Here is a 20,848-nt window from a genome sequence, read left to right as displayed (position 1 = left end):
TACTAGCATTGATACTGATGGAGTACTGGTACTGATGGCATTACTAAAGACCAATAATACACTAAAGGAACTCAGACTTGACAAACGACATAAAAAAAATTGTTTTACTTTACCTTACTATAAGGACATTGAAAACATTTTAAAATTTGTAGTCAGAAAAAAATTTTTAAAGAAGTAATTTTACATAATTTTAATTTATGATGTATGACTATTATCTCAATACATTATACACAAACAATAAAATGTTATTAATTATGTGATAGTCATGTGACAGTCAGTCAGTGCAGCTGTTGATTCTTAGTAGACGATAAATACCAAAAGAGAAGACAGCCCTCAGTCTCTGATACATCATCACAAGCTCTTGCTTTATTAATGTCCTCCAGCCCATGGCCACCACTTATAAACACTTGATAATTACTATTAGAGTGTGTGGGCAGAACTGATACCAGGGTACTCACTCTATCAATGTGACCTCTGACTAGTGGGTGGAGTTAATGAGTGTTAGCTCCTCTCACTAGCGATAGTGTATTAAGGACACCAGTGGAGGTACCAATCAGTAACTGAGACTGTGTACATGTTAGTGAAGTGATGTAAGGATTGGTGCATTTGTGTTTCTTTATGATGGGATCATAATCTACAGGAATGAAGATAAGAAAAAACACTTTACATTGTGAATTTGGTATCAAATACATGTATACATAGATCTACATATATACATACCCAATATATCAATGAAAAGAACATGTACATGTACATTTAAAATGCAACATTACAGTTTTTAGTTCATGATTACATGATGTACATCATGTACATGCACTATTGGTCCATACTTACATTTCAGTGCTGATGTTACACTGCTCAGTGCTGCTGCAAAAATTCATTTATGTTTTTACAACAAGAGGTAGGTCTGCCTGGTTTGGGCGTGTCTTGTAAGTTTGTTATTTGTGAAATCGGAAGTAATGGCTACTCAACACAAGGAAATCTCTTTCAATGCTTTTTTGTCCTCTACTCCAACTATAAAGGAGCTAACTGAGCATGTTAATGTTAGCATTAAGTGGTACCTTGTTGGCACGATGCTTGACTTGGATCAGAAACGATTGAAAAGTATTGAAGCTCACACTGGCCACACTGACGCCCACAAGACGGTAGAGATGTTCAATCTATGGCTGGAAACTAAGCCTACTGCTAGTAGGAGACAAGTACTGGAAGCATTGAGAGTAGATGCAGTGGGAGAAATTACACTTGCTCATAGATATGAAATGCATCTGAGGGAATTACATGAAACGATTTGTAAGCTAGTCTGAGCATGCTGCTCTAACTAACATCAATCTTATCTTTATTATTATAGATGTACCACCATCTACTGAGGCAGTTTCTATTCTTCAAAGGAATATTCAATCATTGAATGAAGCTCTTGTTTCTCCTGTACAAGTGTCTCAACTGTTATACTCTAAGAGATGTATAAGTGAAGCTACTCTGGATGAAATGGAGAGGATAGATCAGAGGAGGTCACTGGATGACAAGAAGACCACTCTATTGACTGCCATGCAAGAAGCAGTGTCTAGTGACTACAGGAAACTTAAAGATATTGCTACAGTGCTGTCTAATGTTGCACAAACAAGAGATATAGCCAATAAAATCATGACCAAATATGGTAAAATATTGATTATTGTCAAGTTATTACCAATTTATGAATATTATTTTTCTGATAGAAGAGAAAATTCCTCGAGATGATGATAGTACAGTAGTACAACCACAGGTGGGAGTAGTCAGTAATGAAGATCGTGCTAGTGATATATTGAGGAATAATTACAGTGCTCTCTCTCAGTCAATTACTGAACCAGTTCATGTGGCAAGGTTACTTCGTGGAGAGGTTATATCTGATGAGACCCTGTCTTGTGTCATGTCTACCAGAGGTTCTGTCTCTGTCAGTAGAGCAGTTCTCCTCAAAGCTGTACGAGATGCTGTTCACTCCAATTACAAACACCTGGAGTTGTTTGTTACTGTATTGAGGAAGTTCTCAGATACTGCTCATATTGGAGATACTATCTTTGAAGAATACAGTGAGTTAAACTTTTTAATTTTTGAAGGTAAACAGAACAAAATTTATTTTGCAAACACAAGTCTAGTTTACTACTTCAGAAAGTATACAAAATTGTTTAACATTCAACTTTTAATTTAACAGGTTCATCATTTGATAGACATAAAATACTTTTCCCTCGTGATATGAAGGATAAGTTTGAAGACATGAGATTGAAATTTGGCTCTGCATTTATGCAAGTCAAACGTATTTTTACAAAAAGGAAATTGAGTATTGAAGATATGAAGGAGCTTATTATTATCTGGTATCCTGATCTGGAGCCTCAGCTTTCTTACAAGAAAACTATTGGTGAAGTATTAAATGTATTGAAGAGGAAGTGCAATATCATTAACTTGCGTCCCCTTGAAGCTTTAGCTTCTGAGTTCAACATAGAAGAAGCTAAACCAGTCATTAAGTCTTACAAAGAGGAAGCTAAGAATTTCTGTAAGTCAATATCAGTGAGTCTTTGCCTTGGTGAGGAGCTACAAGCAGTTGCTACTCCATCTCGTCTTTTATGTGAAACTGTTTCCTTTATCTTCAACTGGAATCCTGATGAATATACACTGCAGGATATCAATGATGTTTTGGATGAATTGGAGCCACTTAATAAATTTAAGTACCACTTGCAGATTGATAAAGTTGGTACTGGTCGATCAGTTGTATTGGCCTGTTACTGTCCTGCTGAATACACTGGCTCACTGATAATGGCTGTCCTTGGTAAAATAGAGATACTGCAAAAGAGAGGATTGAAGGACTTTATACTCGGCAACTGTACTATATGGAATACTACTCAGGTAATAATTAGGAAGTTTTAATTTTCAATTTTTATTTTTTCTTATTGTATACAGATACCAAGTGAGAATACAGAGGGGACAGACAAGTTGTTGGTACAGATTAATGATTTGGAAGCTGCTTTAAGAGACAGAGATGAAATGTTGATAAGTAAGAAATATATATCTGTGTATTTTACATAATAGCTACTAAAACAGAGTTAGCAACAGTCAAGGAAGAATTAGGAAACATTATAAAAGAATTAGAAGCATTAAAAATGAATCTTAAAAAGAGTCAAAGCATTAATGGTATAATTTATATTTCTATAGTTTTTAGTATAATTATAATAATAGTTCTAAAGGAAGAAGTGATTAATGAACTGAAGGAGGAAAGGGCATCATTAAAAGAAAAACTTTTAGAGAAAGAAAATATGTTGAAACAATATTCAAAAGAAACAGAATTGAAAGAAACAGAAGGTAATTTGTCATGAAGTTTTGAAAATCACTATAATGTATTGTTCTTAACTCTACAGATTTCGAAAAAGAAGCTTCATTGAAGGAACAGTCAGAGACTAGACTACAAGAAATAGAACTAGTCAAGCTGAAACTTGAAGACAGTGACAGTATGTTAATAGTATAGTAATTCTATCAAACCATTTGCACTAACTGACAATTTGTATGTTATTATTTGTTAGCACAAGTGGATGAAAAAGTGAAGTGGAGTCCGGATGGTTTGCGAGTACATCTCACTAATCCATCAGTAGATCAATGTAAGGAAGTAATCAGTAAACTGGAGAACAAACATGAAATCGTTAAAATCAGCTGCTCATCATCAGATAGTATCCAGTTCATATTACGAACTGTATTTGAGACAAAAAATATAACACAATTTTACTTAATCTCCTCATCCTTAACACCTGATATTATCCTCTCATTCCCTTCTCAACTATGGACCAACAACTCATTGAAAATTTTAAGCCTAACTCGCAATTCAATAAGTGATGATGGAGTCATTGCACTAGCACAATCACTGAAGTGTAATGAAACACTTAAATACTTGCATTTCAGTAAGAATCCTGGCATCACTTCAGCTAGTGCAGAGTCACTCGCTGAACTTTTATGCACTAACAACACCCTCAGTAGCCTTTATCTTACTCGTAGTACTAGCATTGATACTGATGGAGTAGTGGTACTGATGGAATCACTCAAGACCAATGATACACTAGAGGAACTCTGGCTAGACAAAAAACATAAAAAAACTTGCACTACTTTACCTTATTACGGGCATATCAAAGACACATTACATTTTTTGTAGACAGATAATTTTTAACTTTTAATATTAATATTTTTAAATACATGTAATACACAAATTTAATTACTAATTATCTCAATACATTATACACAAACAATAAAATGTTATTAATCATGTGATAGTCAGTCAGTGCAGCTGTTGATTCTTAGTAGACGATAAATACCAAAAGAGAAGACATCCCTCAGTCTCTGATACATCATCACTAGCTCTTGCTTTATTAATATCCTCCAGCCCATGGCCACCACTTATAAACACTTGATAATTACTATTAGTGTGTGTGGGCGGAACTGATACCAGGGTACTCACTCTATCAACGTGACCTCTGATTAGTGGGTGGAGCTGATGAATGTTAGCTCCTCCCACTAGCGATAGTGTAATAAGTACACCAGTGGAGGTACCAATCAGTAGCTGAGATTGTGTACATGTTAGTGAAGTGATGTAAGGATTGGTGCATTTGTGTTTCTTAATGATGGGATCATAATCTACAGGAAAGAAGAGAAAATACATTTTACATTATGAATTTGGTATCAAGTACATGTACATACCCAATATGTCAATGAAAAGAACATACATGTACATGTATATTTTTAAAATAACTAAATGCAACAGTTTTTAGCTCATGATCATAAAAGGTACATGTACATATACCATTGGTCTATGCTTACATCTCAGTGCTGATGTGACACTGCTGCTACAATCAACAGTGTGAACAGTTTCCATGACGACACCGTTAAAAGAGCATATGTGAACAGTGAGTGAGTTCTTTAAAGAAATAAACACCAAACCAGCAGCAGAAGTAGCATTGGAGCTGCTGCTGGTCGTAGGAGTAGGTGAAGAACTCTTTGGACTTGGAGTTCTCTTTGTTTGAGTGACTGAACTGGTTGATGGTTGAACAGTAGGAGGAGGAATTATTAACTGATCAATTTGATCTGATAAACTGACTAACTCCTGCAAAGATAAAATAAAAGAGGATAAGTATTTGAGTCAGTGGTAATACTGAGAATTAAAAAAATATTATAATTGTAAACTATTATTGCATTTACATGTACTATCCATTCAAATGTTCATACAGACACTTACTTTGCATGTTAGTGTTTCAGAGTTCACACCTACTATCCTGTTGCCCGTAGCAACCAGTTTACACGCCCCCACACTCACAATAGCTTTGATTGGATAAGAAGAAACTGATATGAACCTCTCGGGTCTATCAATACCTATAATTAGAAAAATAATATTAAAATATTTCGACAAATAAAACCTACTTTTATGAAGATTGAAAAGTGCAATTCGACCACTACTAAGCCCTACCCACACGTAATCCTCATCAGAATGAATACACAACACAGCTGCTCCGATATCAATACTTAACGAACTAGATACATGCAATGAAGCCACACCCACTTTCAAAACATGCAATATCCCGTCTTCGGTACCCAACCAGAGCCACTGGTTGCCCTCCGGAGTGGGAGGAGCTAGTTTATGTCTCGAATCTTTTTGAGTTGGTGAGACAATGTAAGATGAAGTCCTGTGAGAAGAAGGCGGGGTTGATGGGTGTGATCTGTCAGTTATTGATTGAGGTGAAGGACAGAGTAACTCGTCAGGTTCTAGAGGAGCTCTATCAGTAGGCGGGGCAGTGGGTGGAGTCAGAGGCAAGCGAGTGGAGGAACGAGAGTTGTCAGGAAAGGAAGGAGCTATTATTAAAAAATTTAAAAATATAAATCAATTTTATCATAATTTTTATGAATCAAAACAATCACCAAACTTAATTTTTGCATCTCTTAAATCATAAAATATTAAAAATACATGTACATGTATTGTACTATTTATGCAGCTGTTTTTGCTCATAATTTCCCGCTCATTTTATAAATCTACAGCACTCTATTCCTTACCATTAGCCAGTGTGATGTTCTTATGTTCAACACACAGAGAACAGATCAGCCTTGAGCTGGACAGTGGGAGGGTTGCCACCAACTGAGGAGGCGTGTCCTTTGATGTATTCCAGGAATTCAATATGGCGACATTCCCACGCCCACACACATCATTAATACATACAAATAACTGATTGTACATACCATTGGGAACAGCAATGGAGGATAACTATATATAGAAAGAATTAATATAATAATAATAATAATAAATTAAAACCTCATTACTATAAGATAAACCACTTCAAATTGCACACACTAGACCATATGGTTTACCACAAATATCAACTACTCCACACACATGTACATGTACATATACATGTACATGTACATGTATATGTACATGTATACTGTATATGTATATGTATATGTAATGAAATAAAAAACAAGCAAAACTTAATTATAGTAATAGTCATAACATACATGTACATGTATGCACCTTTAAATGATGTACATGTTTATTTCATATAATATATTTCTTTAGTTTCTTACTTCTGATCCTACTCTACAAGATGGCAGTGTCACATGCCACATGAACTGAGGTAGAGCAGTATTAGGAGGATCAGTGTGTGTCCTTTGGTGGTGTGTGCTGCTGGTACTGGTGGGGTCTTGTTGTTTAGGTAGAGAGAGTTGGAGTGAGTGCAGGGTGTGTTCCCAGTCTTGTCTGTCCTTCTGAGATGAGAATGTAATGGATACTTTGTTTGGAGGAGAGCTACAAATGAATGATGAAGATAGATAATTATCATAATAATATTGATATGATTTTATTAAAATAGTTTAAAATATATTATTGTCCTTATGCTATGCAAAAAGTTTGAGCTGATTTCGACTTGAATTTTTAAAGTTACAGCCACTTAAAAATATTGGCCAAAATCTGAAAAGTCCCCTGTACTATAGCCCATGGTTTTTTCTAAAAAATGGCTCCGAAATCACCCCCAATTTTTATTACATTTTCTGATACATATTGATGTACTTATGCTATGCAGAAAGTTTGAGCTGATTCCGACTTCAATTTTTCAAGTTACGGCCATTTAAAAAACGGCCAAAATCTGAAAAGTAACCAAGGCTATAGCCCATGGTTTTTTCTGAAAAACGGCTCCAAAATCACCCCCAATTTTTATTACATTTTCTGATACATATTGATGTCCTTATGCTGTGTAAAAAGTTTGAGCTGATTCTGACTTCAATTTTTCAAGTTATGGCCCTCTAAATCTATGCTTTTTCCCCACAAGACTAAATGGAACATTTGTACATATATACAGTACATATACAGTACATGTACATACATGTATACTCACCTGTTGTGGATTGTGATATCAACTCTAGCTCTCTCGTGTGGTAACTGAAGATTATCCATTTCCTGTCTCTTGGCAGACATTACATCTCTCAATGATCCCAGCATCTCCTGTAGTACAGCATTGAGTGGCTGATGGGGCGAGTGAAGAGATGAAGTTGAGGATATCATTTGTAATAAAATTGCTTCATCTTCCAGGAGATTGTGAAGCGTCTTCTCCAAAGTGTTGTATTTCCTTCTCTCTATAAGAGGAGCTAAAAGAAAAAAGAAAATGTTACCAGAGTTTCCCACAAAGCATGCTAAGTGAGCTAAACAGCATGAGCTTCATGAGCTGACAAGCACTACATGGCATTTAGAGCAACTTTAAAAATTCGTAAAAAATCCAAATTTGATCGGAATCAATTAAAACTTTCTACACAACATAAAAACATGTATTTGTGTCAGAAAAAATTATAAAAATGTAGAATTCTCTCCTTTCATTTTTGGCAAAATTTGGTCCACAACCATGTACTATAGTACAGGGACTTTGGCCCGATTTTGGAGCAACTTTAAAAATTCGTAAAAAATCTAATTTTGATCGGAATCAGTCCAAACTTTCTACACAACATAAGTACATGTATATGTATATGTTATTTAACTTACTGTGGCACTGGTTGATGGTCACAGCTGTTGAAGGTCCCAACCACTTTATGCGATACTTGAGCAGGTCATTTTGAAGTGAATTGACGTTCCTACAAGCAAAACAAAACACATGTACATTCATTTATTAATTTAAATGTACATATAATATTATAAATACTACTTACATTAGCGATCCTTTGCGGAATCCAGTGCTTCTCCTCCTGGTGGAGGCACACACCAGTCTGTCACTAAATAATAATAATAATCTGTCCTTCTTCTGAGCCGCTCCTCTCTATTAGTTAAAAAATATAATAAATTAATTTTAATTTTTTAAAATAAATTTTAATTTACAATTTCTGTTATCTGATCACATCTAAGCAAAGAGCTTGATTCAGTTAGTACCTGTGTGTGTAGTAAAAGAGGTGTCGTTTAATTTATTAATTGACCATGCCCATTCACTTACATCGGAGAGTCCCTCCACAGTATTGAGGAGTTCTTTATGCAAGTGAAGTAGACCGGACTGTCTCTCATACTCGTTAACATGATTAGCAACCATCGATAACTGACTCTGAGAAAAAATATTATTATTTATTATTATTAATATAATCTTCTAATCAAGATAGTATTCTAGTTGTTGTTGTTGTTATTATTATTATTATTATTATTATTATTATTTATTATTATTATTATTACTATTATTATTATTATTATTATTACCTGTGCTTGCTGGAGTACACTATAGTCATGGTGTCCAGTGTGTGTCTGTTTGATGAGGTCTTTAACAAATAACAAATACCGAGGGATCCTCTGGACTGGTTTTATCAATAAATCCTCGACTGAGAGTTTACCGTGATTCTCCCTTGAAAGATCCTACAGCAGATATAATAAATAAACAAATAAATAACTTAATATTATCACATACATGTTTTATATACTGTAAAAATAATAAAACTATAATATTTTATTCTGATAATAAACACATTACTGTATATACTAAAGGTGTGGATGCATGTATTTTACAGGTACAATGTAAACAGATTTGAAATAAGTAGCAGGCGCTAAATACTGTTAAAGATGGACACTAGAAACAGCTAATTATTGTGAAGTAGAGAAAGAAGCCATGAGGAGTACACACATATACACCACATAAAGATTAAGGTGCAGGTGGTGGAATAAAAGTAAGTTTTAGTGAAACAAGACAAGGACTGCACCTGCTGTACTATTGGTCAACACACAGGACATGTGGTGGGCACGTGGACATTAATATTCAGCAACCAGCTGGGTAATGTTACTTATATGTACATGTACAAGCCTCAGATTTAAGGAAGGAGGAGAGAAGGAAATGTAGTTTATTTACTTTTGTTTTGAGCACAAAGGCGCTTTTGTTTAGCTAACAACAGCTGTATATTGTTACTCATTAATGTACATGTACTCAAGCAAGGAGAAGGGGTTGTTGAAGGAGGAAAAGGGATTAGATTACTTCAAGTGTTTTGCATAAGGATGGCTTGTTTAGCTTAGCAGCTTCTAGTGAAGATCTGGCCTGGGAATAATGTTCAATATAAGAACTGTACATCTTCATGAACTGATCCTGTGAGAACTAAAGAAGTAAAATAAAATAAATTAGACACAATAATAGTACAATTGTAATATTAAGTGGCTTACTGTGTCTACAAGGACGTCCCCAATTGATGGCTCTTCTTGCCAACTGTCCAATCTCTCCTTCACTAAAGTAGCAAAGTCTTCATGCCACAGAGCGAGCTGGCTAGCTAAAGGAAGCACTTCTTTTAATGAGTGACAATCAATGGAGGATAGAACAGAGTGATAATCCTATGATAAAGAGAGAGAGAGAGAGATGTGATTTAGGAACCAGATTCTTAAGAAATTTCTCTCAATCGGCTGCATATACTATTAGTATTTAGCATATAAAAAGGGAGGGAACTGAGAGTAAGAGACAGGCACAACTACCATCAATACTAGAATGCTAACGTGGCATCAGACGAACGGGCCAATAGGCTCAATGAAATGAAAGACAAATGAAGAGATTGACAGACAAGAGAGAACAGACCAAGGAACATCATAAAAACAAGACAAACACAATTAATTATTAAAAGGCAGTACAGAGAAATACATCTTGTGGGTACAGTATTCTGATACACTACATACTAGTACTAGTAGTAATAATAATAATAATAATAATAATAATGAGATATAGAGTGCTTGTTTAACGATTCACTGTACAGTACTATAGGATGTACATGATATACTATGATAGTATTTTTAAGGCTCCTTCTGGGCTAGACATAATTATCCACAACAATTAAGTATCTCTCAATACATGTACATGTACAGTACAGTAACCCAATATGATCTAACACTATTGGATATACTATATAAGTACATGTACAGTGTATACTATAGGGAGCTCCAGCAGGGCTGGAGGCTTAGTAATTACTGATTAGTGGTACCCACAGTATGAGCAACAGGACTGACCAGGACTATGAGGTGGTTGTATTTTGAAGGCTTTCAGCTCTTAATGAGATTAGTATAATAATAATAATAATGCATTTATAGATAATTGTAGTCACAAACCAATTACTGTAAGAGTCACTTGTACTATACATTAGTACTTGACTATAATAGGATCATTATTAGTGAATTAATGCTTTGGTCTGTAAATCAATTACATATAAATGGATTAGGATATTAGGATATATGTAATGTACAATAATGTTTATGCATAGTTAAATAAATAAATGATTTAAATGTAAATAAACTGTTTATTTATTTATTAAACAATTTGGGTCTGTGTTTAATCAAATGGAAAGGATTTTCAATAACAAATTCACGATAGCAATCCCAAAGTATATTGTATAATGTAGACTTGATATCAAAACTATTTTATAAGTTACATAACACTTTCATTATAATATAGTCTCTCTTAATGGACACTCTCTATAGCATACACCTCCATTTAACAGACAGCACCTAGTGTACCAATTACATTCCTTACTCTATAAAATAGCCTCCATATAAAGGACACCTCTGTATAACAGAGACACTTTCTTGGCCCAAAGTGTCCATTATATAGAGGCTAGTCTATACATGAACAATAGTCACATTCCAACAACTTATGTAACTATTAGAGAGGAAATGCTTGTTGGCCATTCAATGGTAAAATGTGCCAAATGATATCCACTGGATGACAATAAACTCATTCCATACATGTCCTTCTATCCAAATAACACTAATAATAATAATTATAATAAATATTTAATACATACACAGCTCAATCCCAATATGGGCAGTAGCTACAAGTATAGACAAACAGAGACTTGAAACAATAGCTTTATAATTTTATATGTACATGTGCAATGTATCTATATGTGGACCAATATGGGTATTATTATTATCATATAAAGTGAGCTAGACTGTGTATAGCAGGTTGAATGGAACTGCAATGTCAACAGTAGCAGTGTGAACTAGGATAGCCTTCAGAATGAAGTATTGTGTAATAAATAAACCTGATATAATATATAATATAATGATGTCACCTGGCAGACAGTGTTAAAAGCACTGATATGGTGCTTGGGCTAACCAGCAAAGCAAATTTATGCTTTCATAACGAGATTAATAAAGACACAGCTAATAGAATCAAGTTACGGAGGAGCGCTACACTGTATGAAAACTTTGAATGTGAATCTAATAAAATTAAAGATACTGAGCTTTCAATTCTATTTTCAAGGCATCATGCTGCCAGTAATGAATGATTACATCTAGTTGTGTGACATCATGTTGTAGGGTGTCATGTATCTATTGTGAAATTGTGAATGTGCAATACTTTCTTTTATTAAATCAGGTCTGTGCTAGTAGCAATTATGTATTACAGAATTGAAAGGAATGAAGAGAGAGGAGGGGGAGGGAGAGGAGCTTCAAGAGAAGAAGGAAATAATAAAAGTAAAAAGGAAGAGATAGGAAGAAGAGAGAGAGAGGGAGACATAGATGTGCATGTACTTGTACATTACGGGGAAAGAGGATAAGGAAATAAAGACAGTTAGAGAGAATCAGGTCTTGCTAAGCAGGTCTACCTAAACCATTCCTTCACATTAATTCACACAAGAGAGATGAGTAGACACATCGACATTTTGTTCATTGTACATGTAATGTATACGGGCATACTCAAAAAGGATCAAAGAACTTGAAACAAATGAATGTATGTACATGTACATAGAACAACAGCCTATAATACAATGCATACATGTACATGTACATGCAGTAACATCCATGTACATGTACATGTAGATTGTCTGTCTACTGTATATCAAGTACTGACTCTAAAGTTTAACTTCTAAACTGGTCAAAAGCATGTCTACCTCAAGCAGTGTCTACCACCGCCTGAAGTGTTCCTGTTAATAATAATGATAGAGACTGTACATTAAAGGATAAGTACAGACATCAAAGATAGCTTTGAAGGTACTAAAAAGTATAATCTGAAGGTCACAGGACTTTAGTCATTAAATTTCCTTTTTTAACCAGCACAGAGGGACAAGATGACACAAGCTAAGCATTACTGATCTGATTAGGAGTTTTAATAAATACTTATTGCTGGACTGAAGCCTTGGGACACATATTAAAAAGAGAGAGTACACTGGAAGTGACTGTACACGTGCAATATGACTTAATGTCTCTGTGTGTTATGACTGGGGACAGTAGGCACTGATCTAGTCCAGGAGTGTGTCTTTATCAAACTTCCTATTGTGTATATATACAGTATAATGGGGAATGATTTCAACTCCCTCTCTATTTCTAATCCAACACCTGCAGGAGCATGAACATGTACATTTAGTATAGTCTACTCCATTTAACTAATATCATATTTTATATACTATTTTATAATGTCATTAATTTGTAGTATATACTCCTCCTTTCTCTCCTTCTCCCCCTCCTCCTCTCTCTCTCTCTCTTTACCTTAGATAGTGTCCTCAGTGAGTGTATGTAAGAATTCTCTGTCTCTAGGAGAAACCTCACGATATGCTCCCTCATGATCACCTAAAAAGAGAAAGAGAGAGAGAGAGGTTACATATTAGGAGAGAGAGAGAGTGAGGGGATGAAGGGAAGACATAGAAAGAAAGGAAGGAGTAGGAGAAAGAGTGGGAGAGAGAGAGAAAGTGAAAGGAGAGAGAGAAAGAAAATGAAGCAACAGCATAAAACTATAATCAAAGACGAAGACGTAGATACACAGTCTATGTTGATAAATGCATTAGCCCACTTTATGATTGGACAGCTAATACATATACACTGTACATGTATGCATGTAAATGTTGTATTGTAAAGGTTAATGTATGTATTATGTATAATGTACAAGTAGATTGTGTCCCCCTACTCCTTAACCACTCATTCTCAAAGCAACACACTCAAGAGTATCAGTAGAGGATCCCTAGGGAATCAGTGGGCAGTGAAGATATAATCAATTTAATAACTAAACAAAAACCAATCAACATGTACGTGTATGTATATGTATCTAATCCATACTGTTAAGAACATACACTCTTAATAATGTTGCAATGTCCCAATTGGTACAAAGATAAACAATAGTGCCTCTGAAATAAGGACATTTTGCAATGCTACAATAGGGGGACATTATTATGTTGTAGATTGTGTTTTGTTTGATGTCTTGCTCTAGTGACAAGGGTACATAACATTACACACACACACAGTGTTTAGTTAGGGATAATGGAAGAGAGAGAGAGGGAAAAGATGAATAAGCAGAATCATAGTAAGGCTACAAGGATTAAGAAGGAAGAGTTTGATGAACTGGAGTGTCAATATAATGACAACCAGCTATGAACATAAACACACAATATTAGTAACAACCAGTTTCAATCTAAGGTGGGGGATTGTAATCAATATACATAATACAGCTGCTTATTGAATTTATTAAAAATAATAAAACAATTAATTAATGAATGTATAGAAACAGATTTGGCAGACCCCATTTTATACATGTACATGTACAGTGTTATGTAGCTAACTTTTGAATAATGAGGCACATGCAGTTTAAGTAATGCCCCATCACCCTCTCTCTCTCTCTCGTCTGTTGGACTTACTGTTTCTTGTGCATGAACAGAGAAATGAGCATTAAATGACTGAGATCTCATTGTTAATCTTGTACTGATTCCTTTCCCTCCCTCCACAGCTACAGATCCACCTGCACTCCTTTCCTTCATTAGGCCATCTTTAATAACAGCCTTCTTTCTCAATGGAACAGATTTGTCCTTGACGATTTCAGCTCCTGACTCGAAAGGCATACTCGTGCTACGAGTTAAACCGGTTTTAAGAACAGGTTCCAGTTGCTGCTGGAATCTCCATTCGTCTGTATCTGTAGGCGTAGTTGTGTCATTTTGAAGTGTATCAGAGCTACCGTTTGTCGAGAAAGTACAAGGGGGAGACGAAGAGGGGGAAACTGTTGGGTCGAAAATGTCACGCATTAGCCAGTGGCTAGTTGGTCTCTCGCCTTTATTCCGTCTGGTATGGACCGGTGAGCATAATACAGTCCGTGGGAGAGAAGTACTCTTTCGTATGGCGGACATGTTTCTGTCTTCTACTGATGAGGGGTTGTGCTCGTACGAGAGCTCGTGACAGGATCCAAACTCGTTGGCACGATAAGAAAGAGAGAGAGAAAGAGGAGAGAGGGATGACTCAAGGTCGTGGCTATCCGTGGAGTCCATTGTTTGAAAACCGGTCGAGTTTCGGCCTTGTAGATCTCGAGAGTGTTTCGAGTTGTTACCAATGTATAACTTCTGTGTCTTGATGGATCCACTTTTATGATGATTGCTGCTCCCAAGTTCTGGGTGAGAAGAAGATGGAGTGTTATTTAAATGTCTACCAAGTAGTAGAGGACTTCTTGGTGGACCAGTAGCACTTCCACCAGAAGTTGAAGCTACACTTTCAGAGCTGTTCCTCCTGGCCTTGTCCCTGGAGCTACGGCCTCTGAGTGTCCCAAAGAGACCGTTTCCTTTCTTTTTAGCTCCTTTGTCTGTCAAGAGACGGAGTGAGTCTATCCAGCTTGTACTCGAGGAAGTTGTGGGGGGAGCAGCATTGTGCTGTAAAGTTTCGTATGTAGAAGGGGAACCACAACGACTGGCCCTCCAAGCCATGATGGCCGCAGTCGTCGAACTGTTGCTGCAACTAGAAGTGGACTTGGTAAAACTTCGCTTATCTTTTAGAGCAGCCTCGTTTCTAACTCTGTTGTTGTCTTCTTCCTTGGCCTCTCTTCCTTTCCTGCCACTATACTCTGTCTTGTATTGTACAGGGAAAACCTTTTCTTCTCTCCTGTATCCGACAAGTTGAGAACAAGAAGAACTAGACCCGCAAGCACTGATGTCTTCCAATACACAGCTAAGCCGTTTCTCTTCTTCTTCGCTGTCTTTTCTCTTCCTTCTGCCTTTCCAGCCTCCGCTAGTTCCTCCGCTAAAGGTGTTTCTTCTCCTTAAAGAGAGGAGGCCATTCTTTCTCTCTCCTCCGGTGCTCATGTGCTACAATAGTGGGGATTCCTTTTTGCTCTGAAGTCCCTTGCTAAAATATTCCAAGTCAAAACAGCCTGAGGGAGCCTATGGAGATGTTGCTTTGTTTACAAGATGCCTACAATTCTTCTTCTTTTTCCTTTCTCTCCTCTGACTATCTCTTCCTTGCAGTAGGTCAGTAGTTTTGCTTGCATGTGTTGCAACCTGTGGAGGTCTTTTGCATTTATTCAAAAGAGAGGAGGAGATAGAGAGAGGAAGCTGGTAACCAAGGAAACACTTGCTTTGCTGCAGCTAGCTCCCTCCCTTTCTCCTCCTCCTAAACGCCTCGTTGTTGCAGGACAGCAGGGACAAACTGACAGCAACTTATTACTTATAAAAAACCTCTTCCTCCAACAAAATGACAGCAGTAAAGGCCACCATATTCATCTTCATCCTGCTTGCTCTGCTGTGCTCCACTGTATACGGGCATGCATATTCTAAACCTTCAAGACCAGCTTCTTGGGTCTGCTACACTACAGGAGGAGGTGAGAAGAAGGCTGTGGTCATCATACTTACACCTTTTCTGTTTGTCTAACAAGCCAGGCAAACAAGCAACCAATGCTTGTATATTGTTTTGTAGTAGATGTAGAGATACAAGTAAAGATACAAATACATGTACAGTGTAGATCTATTCTTTTTAATAAAGTAGACATGATGAATAATTGTCTGATAAAGCTTAAATGATTCAATTTACACTCCATTTTGCTTACTTATGAATCTATTAGCACGTTCCTTTATTTCAAATTCTTTTTTCCCTATAATACAGCTGCTGACGTGGCAGGTGGGAATATAAATATAAGTACCACGAAATGTGACAGTGGGAAAGCAAGCACACTCAATACAGTGATAGGATTTGGATGTGCTCTCATAGCTATATTAGGATTTGGTAGCAACTTTATTCCAGTGAAGAAGTTCGACACAGGTGACGGGATGTTCTTTCAATGGGTACTGTGTATTGGTATCTGGCTAGTTGGAGTGGTAGTTAATCTGGTACGGTATCAACCACCGTTCTTTTATCCGGTGTTCTTTGGTGGGGTACTATGGACTAGCGGTAAGAGAGAGAGAAAGAGATGAATGTACTGTATATTCATGAAGTAAAAGATTGTTATCAGTATGTATTAACTGTTGTTGTATGGATCACATGATTTAGTTTTATATAAACATCATATTATCATGTGACACATAATCTCAATACATTTATGTATAGATATATGTACATGTATACAAAGCTCCTATTTCATTTTCTCTTTCTGAATTCTTCCCAAATCTCTCTCTCTCTCTTTCTCCCTCTCTCTTTCTTTCTCTCTCTTTCTCTCTCTCTCTCTCTGTCTGTCTGTCTCTCTCTCTCTCTCTTTCTCCCTCTCTCTCTCTTTCTCCCTCTCTCTCTCTTTCTCCCTCTCTCTTTCTCTCTCTCTCTTTCTCTCTCCCTCTCTCTCTCTCTTTCACCCACAGGTAATGCACTAGTAGTACCAATCATAAAAACTATTGGACTAACAATGGGACTAACTATATGGGGAGCTACCAATATGTTATCAGGATGGTTCACTGGAATGTATGAATAATAATATTAAGAATAATGTTAAAAATAATAAAATTAAAACTAAAATAATATTAAAAATAATAATAATTATTAAAATTAAAATGATGTTAGTTGACAATTCTTTGTAAAAGTGAGTCTGAAGTAGATATGGTAATGTAGAAGACCACTACTATACTTCTCACCTTGCTTATCTCCTGTCGCATTAGGAAGAATGAATTAACCCAATCCCACGAATAAGCTTTTATATGTATACATATTTAATGATAGAAATTGATATTATTTTAAAGGCTAAAAGGGTAACTTTATTGTTATTTTTAAATCCCTTTTCCTCAACAGGTTTATATTAAAGCAGCACTCTGGCTGCAAGGCATTAAACTTTGCTGGAGTTGGTATTGTTATCATAAGGTATCAACTTTATATGTACCTTATCTTCCATACAAAAGCTACAGTGTATATAATGCATATCCTTTTATTCTCGTTTGTTTACTACATATATACATGTATGCTGCATTACTTCATTCACTACTGCTACTTATACCTTATAGCTACTAGTTTTATTAACACTGCTGTTTTAATGATGTTGTTTGTCCTGCAATTAATATGACATATTAATGTTTATTTTAAAGTCACTCTAAGTTATTGTACGTGTATTCTCTTTCTCTTTTAGTACCATTATACTGTCGTTTGTGAAAAGTGAGGGAAAGAAAAAAGACGAAGACCCGTTCTCCGAGAAATCTCCTCTCATTGACTCTGAGAAAGCAAGGGTATCATCTAAAGCTCAGTCTTTGGATGGTTCACTCTCCGACAAAGTGGTAAGACGTTAGTTGAGAGACTTTGAACATAATATTGATGTACTTATGCTGTGTAGCAAGTTTGAGCTGATTCCGACTTCAATTTTTCAAGTTATAGCCATTTAAAAAAAACGGCCAAAATCTGAAAAGTACCCAAGGCTATAGCCCATGGTTTTTTCTAAAAAATGGCTCTGGAATCACCCCCCAATTTTTATTACATTTTCTGATACATATTGATGTACTTATGCTGTGTAGAAAGTTTGAGCTGATTCCAACTTAAATTTTTCAAGTTATAGCTGTTTTAAAAAACAGCCAAAATCTGAAAAGCACCCAAGGCTATAGCCCATGGTTTTTTCCAAAAAATGGCTCCGGAATCACCCCCAATTTTTATTACATTTTTTGATACATATTGATGTCCTTATGCTGTGTAGAAAGTTTGAGGCGATTCCGACTTGAATTTTTCAAGTTACGACCATTATTAAAAAAACGGCCAAAATCTGAAAAGTTCCCTGTACTATACCATGGTTTTTTCCAAAAAATGGCTCCGAAATCACCCCCAATTTTTATTACATTTTCTGATACATATTGATGTCCTTATGCTGCGTAGAAAGTTTGAGCTGATTCTGAGCACAAATTCTGAAATTATGGTCAGGTCATGTTTTGAGTGGGTTATTTTAAGGAAGTAGATAAACAGTTTGAGGGAATGGACTATATTGACATTACAATGTCTGTGATTATTTTATGCTTCCTATTGCTACCACATATATACATGTACATGTATACGTGATGTACATGTATGAATTTAAATTGACGATAGTTGGCTATTTTTGCCAAAAACAAACATTATTTTTTATTGTTGTTATTAACAGTGTTTTTAATTAATGTTTTGATATTTCAATGATAGCGACATTAGGCCAATCAGTCTTTATATGTCTCCTCCTCTCTCTCCCTTTCTCTCTTTCTCTCTCTTCCTTTAGTTACAGTCAAATTCAATCCAAGAGAGAGAGCGGATAACGTTTTCTAAAACCAGTTCATCTTCAATGTCTGATGTGCTTGGAAAAGATGAGGACTACTCCTGGGTTGACAAGTTAGGAAAATGGCCACGAAAAATTGTGTAAGTAAAACAAATATTAGAAGTACATGTACACATGCATCTAACTGCATTACAATGAATCAATGATCATATGTACATGTATGTATGTACTGTATGTATAATTTCTTTTTGTCCTGCAGTGGTCTTAGTATGGCGCTGGGTATTGGGTTTTTATTTGGCACTCAGTTCTTAGCAGTTGAATTTATGAGATTATGCGAAGATGATACTCATTCATGCAATGGTAAGATACTGTACTAAATTCATTTATGAAATACATGTACTTGTATATTACCACTTCTAATACATTTACTTATCTATTTTTACTATCTCTTTCCTTTTATTTCAGAGCTTGATTACATATTTGGTCACTTCACTGGTATCTTCTTAGTCAGTACTTTCTGGTTTGCAGTCTATTCTCTTTACATGAGGAACAGACCTAAGGTTTATCCTAAAGTGATCCTACCAGCTCTAGCCAGTGGCATCATATGGGGGATAGCGATGAGTGAGTCATCATGTGACTGTCACGTGATCTTTTGAATCCTTTCTCTCTCTCTTTAGCTGGCTGGTTTGTAGCTAATGAGAATTTATCACTAGCTGTTAGCTTCCCAATAATTACAGCTGTAAGTTTTACCAGTTATCCCGCACTTTTCATCAATAATAAATTACATGTATATATTCTATTAGGGTCCAGGATTTATTAATTCAGCTTGGGGTATTTTGCTATACAGGGAGATCAAAGTATAACTTCAAACATTAAAATGATCAAAAATGAAAGCCCACGATTCTCTTTCTCTCTCTCTTTCATCTCTCCTCTTCTCTAGGGATGGAAAAACATTAGTCTTTACTTTGGTGGTTTTTTCGTTTCGGTCTGTGGTGTGATAATGGTTGCACTCTCCAATAACAAGGTTAAATGTTAATGATGCATAAATTTGACTGAGTGACTGATAAAAATTGATGAGGAGGCTAACAAAAATATAGTAATAACTGCTGATTGTGTAACCTTATTATTATTTATTATTATTATTATTACTACTGTTGCTATTGTTATCATTTTGAACTTATAATAAATTCTTTTTAAAATAATTTTTTCTTAATAATGTAAGTGTTTCAATTAAGTTCACAAAAACTGTAGCAGAAAAATTACAAAAAAATCTATTACGTAGATTTTTAGTTTAAGAATATAAAAATTAAGAATGAGGTTAGTAGTCTAGCTATGTAAATACTAATAATGACAGAATAAAGTTCATAAATTAACAAAAATTAATTGTATAGTTCTTTTAATATTAAAAACATAAAATTATTATACTAATAATAAACAACACTAATTGTGACAACAATAATAATAACTATAAAGACAATAATTTTGATAAATTTTAAACATCAATGCATAGTAACACATTCAATATAAAGCTATGGCATAAAAAAGAAATCTCATTTCAATAAAAATTGGAGCAGAAACAAGTACACAAACTATTAATGCTCATAAACAATACAACATAATATACAATACAACAATGAATGATTTATAATAACAAAAATAAGAATAATAAACAAGAGGAAATCATCATAATGCTGCATATTGTATAACAACTACCAATAGAAATAATAAATAAATACTGAGCATTACTTTACTGTAAATAAAAAAACATCAAAAATAGAAAAAACTGCCCTGCTGTGAAAATGAAAAAAATTACCTAACAAGAAGTCTCCATTATTCTTGAAGGTATTAAAGTTAACGAGAGAGAGATTTGATGCCATAGTGTTAATATAATGAAGAAAGGAAACGATCAAATGTGTTTGTGTAGAAGTGAAGGTGTAGTAGAGAATGAGTGTGATGTGGTGAATTGGTAATGCGTACAAAAG

The 20,848-nt window shown here is 35.3% G+C and overlaps 3 protein-coding genes across 3 annotated transcripts in view; 2 read left to right on the top strand and 1 right to left on the bottom strand.

Annotated features, from left to right (window-relative positions):
• LOC109584685 (uncharacterized) overlaps positions 1-4,193 on the top strand; it is a 6,807-nt gene extending 2,614 nt beyond the window's left edge. The window contains exons 2-8 of the mRNA XM_020000504.1: positions 2,043-2,063; positions 2,186-2,874; positions 2,929-3,022; positions 3,058-3,159; positions 3,205-3,327; positions 3,384-3,473; positions 3,546-4,193. Of these exons, the coding sequence (XP_019856063.1) occupies positions 2,227-2,874; positions 2,929-3,022; positions 3,058-3,159; positions 3,205-3,327; positions 3,384-3,473; positions 3,546-4,165 (1,677 nt within the window). The 5' untranslated portion in view covers positions 2,043-2,063; positions 2,186-2,226 and the 3' untranslated portion in view covers positions 4,166-4,193. The remainder of the gene's footprint in view (positions 1-2,042; positions 2,064-2,185; positions 2,875-2,928; positions 3,023-3,057; positions 3,160-3,204; positions 3,328-3,383; positions 3,474-3,545) is intronic.
• A 35-nt stretch (positions 4,194-4,228) lies between these two features.
• Positions 4,229-15,725, bottom strand: LOC109584682 (rho guanine nucleotide exchange factor osg-1-like). The gene is made up of 16 exons (XM_020000501.1): positions 14,107-15,725; positions 12,968-13,048; positions 9,665-9,829; positions 9,483-9,599; positions 8,720-8,872; positions 8,466-8,570; positions 8,354-8,404; positions 8,188-8,294; positions 8,024-8,112; positions 7,386-7,635; positions 6,580-6,799; positions 6,052-6,259; positions 5,425-5,853; positions 5,243-5,376; positions 4,828-5,110; positions 4,229-4,644 (listed from the first exon to the last, which is right to left on the bottom strand). Exons 1-16 carry the CDS (start codon positions 15,529-15,531, stop codon positions 4,289-4,291), a joined length of 4,173 nt encoding a protein of 1,390 aa, XP_019856060.1. The 5' UTR covers positions 15,532-15,725; the 3' UTR covers positions 4,229-4,288.
• Positions 15,726-15,827: 102 nt separating this feature from the next.
• Positions 15,828-19,966, top strand: LOC100641346 (transmembrane protein 144-like). The gene is made up of 11 exons (XM_020000505.1): positions 15,828-16,046; positions 16,328-16,612; positions 17,014-17,113; positions 17,438-17,506; positions 17,769-17,913; positions 18,870-19,006; positions 19,126-19,226; positions 19,332-19,487; positions 19,544-19,605; positions 19,670-19,723; positions 19,807-19,966. The coding sequence occupies exons 1-11, from the start codon at positions 15,920-15,922 to the stop codon at positions 19,900-19,902; spliced, it is 1,332 nt and encodes a 443-aa protein (XP_019856064.1). The 5' UTR covers positions 15,828-15,919; the 3' UTR covers positions 19,903-19,966.
• The last annotated feature ends 882 nt before the right edge of the window (positions 19,967-20,848 follow it).

This window comes from Amphimedon queenslandica, unplaced genomic scaffold, assembly GCF_000090795.2.
Source record: "Amphimedon queenslandica unplaced genomic scaffold, v1.1 AMPQUscaffold_13179, whole genome shotgun sequence".
Lineage (NCBI taxonomy): Eukaryota > Metazoa > Porifera > Demospongiae > Haplosclerida > Niphatidae > Amphimedon > Amphimedon queenslandica.
This window is presented reverse-complemented; position numbering and strand designations above follow the sequence as displayed.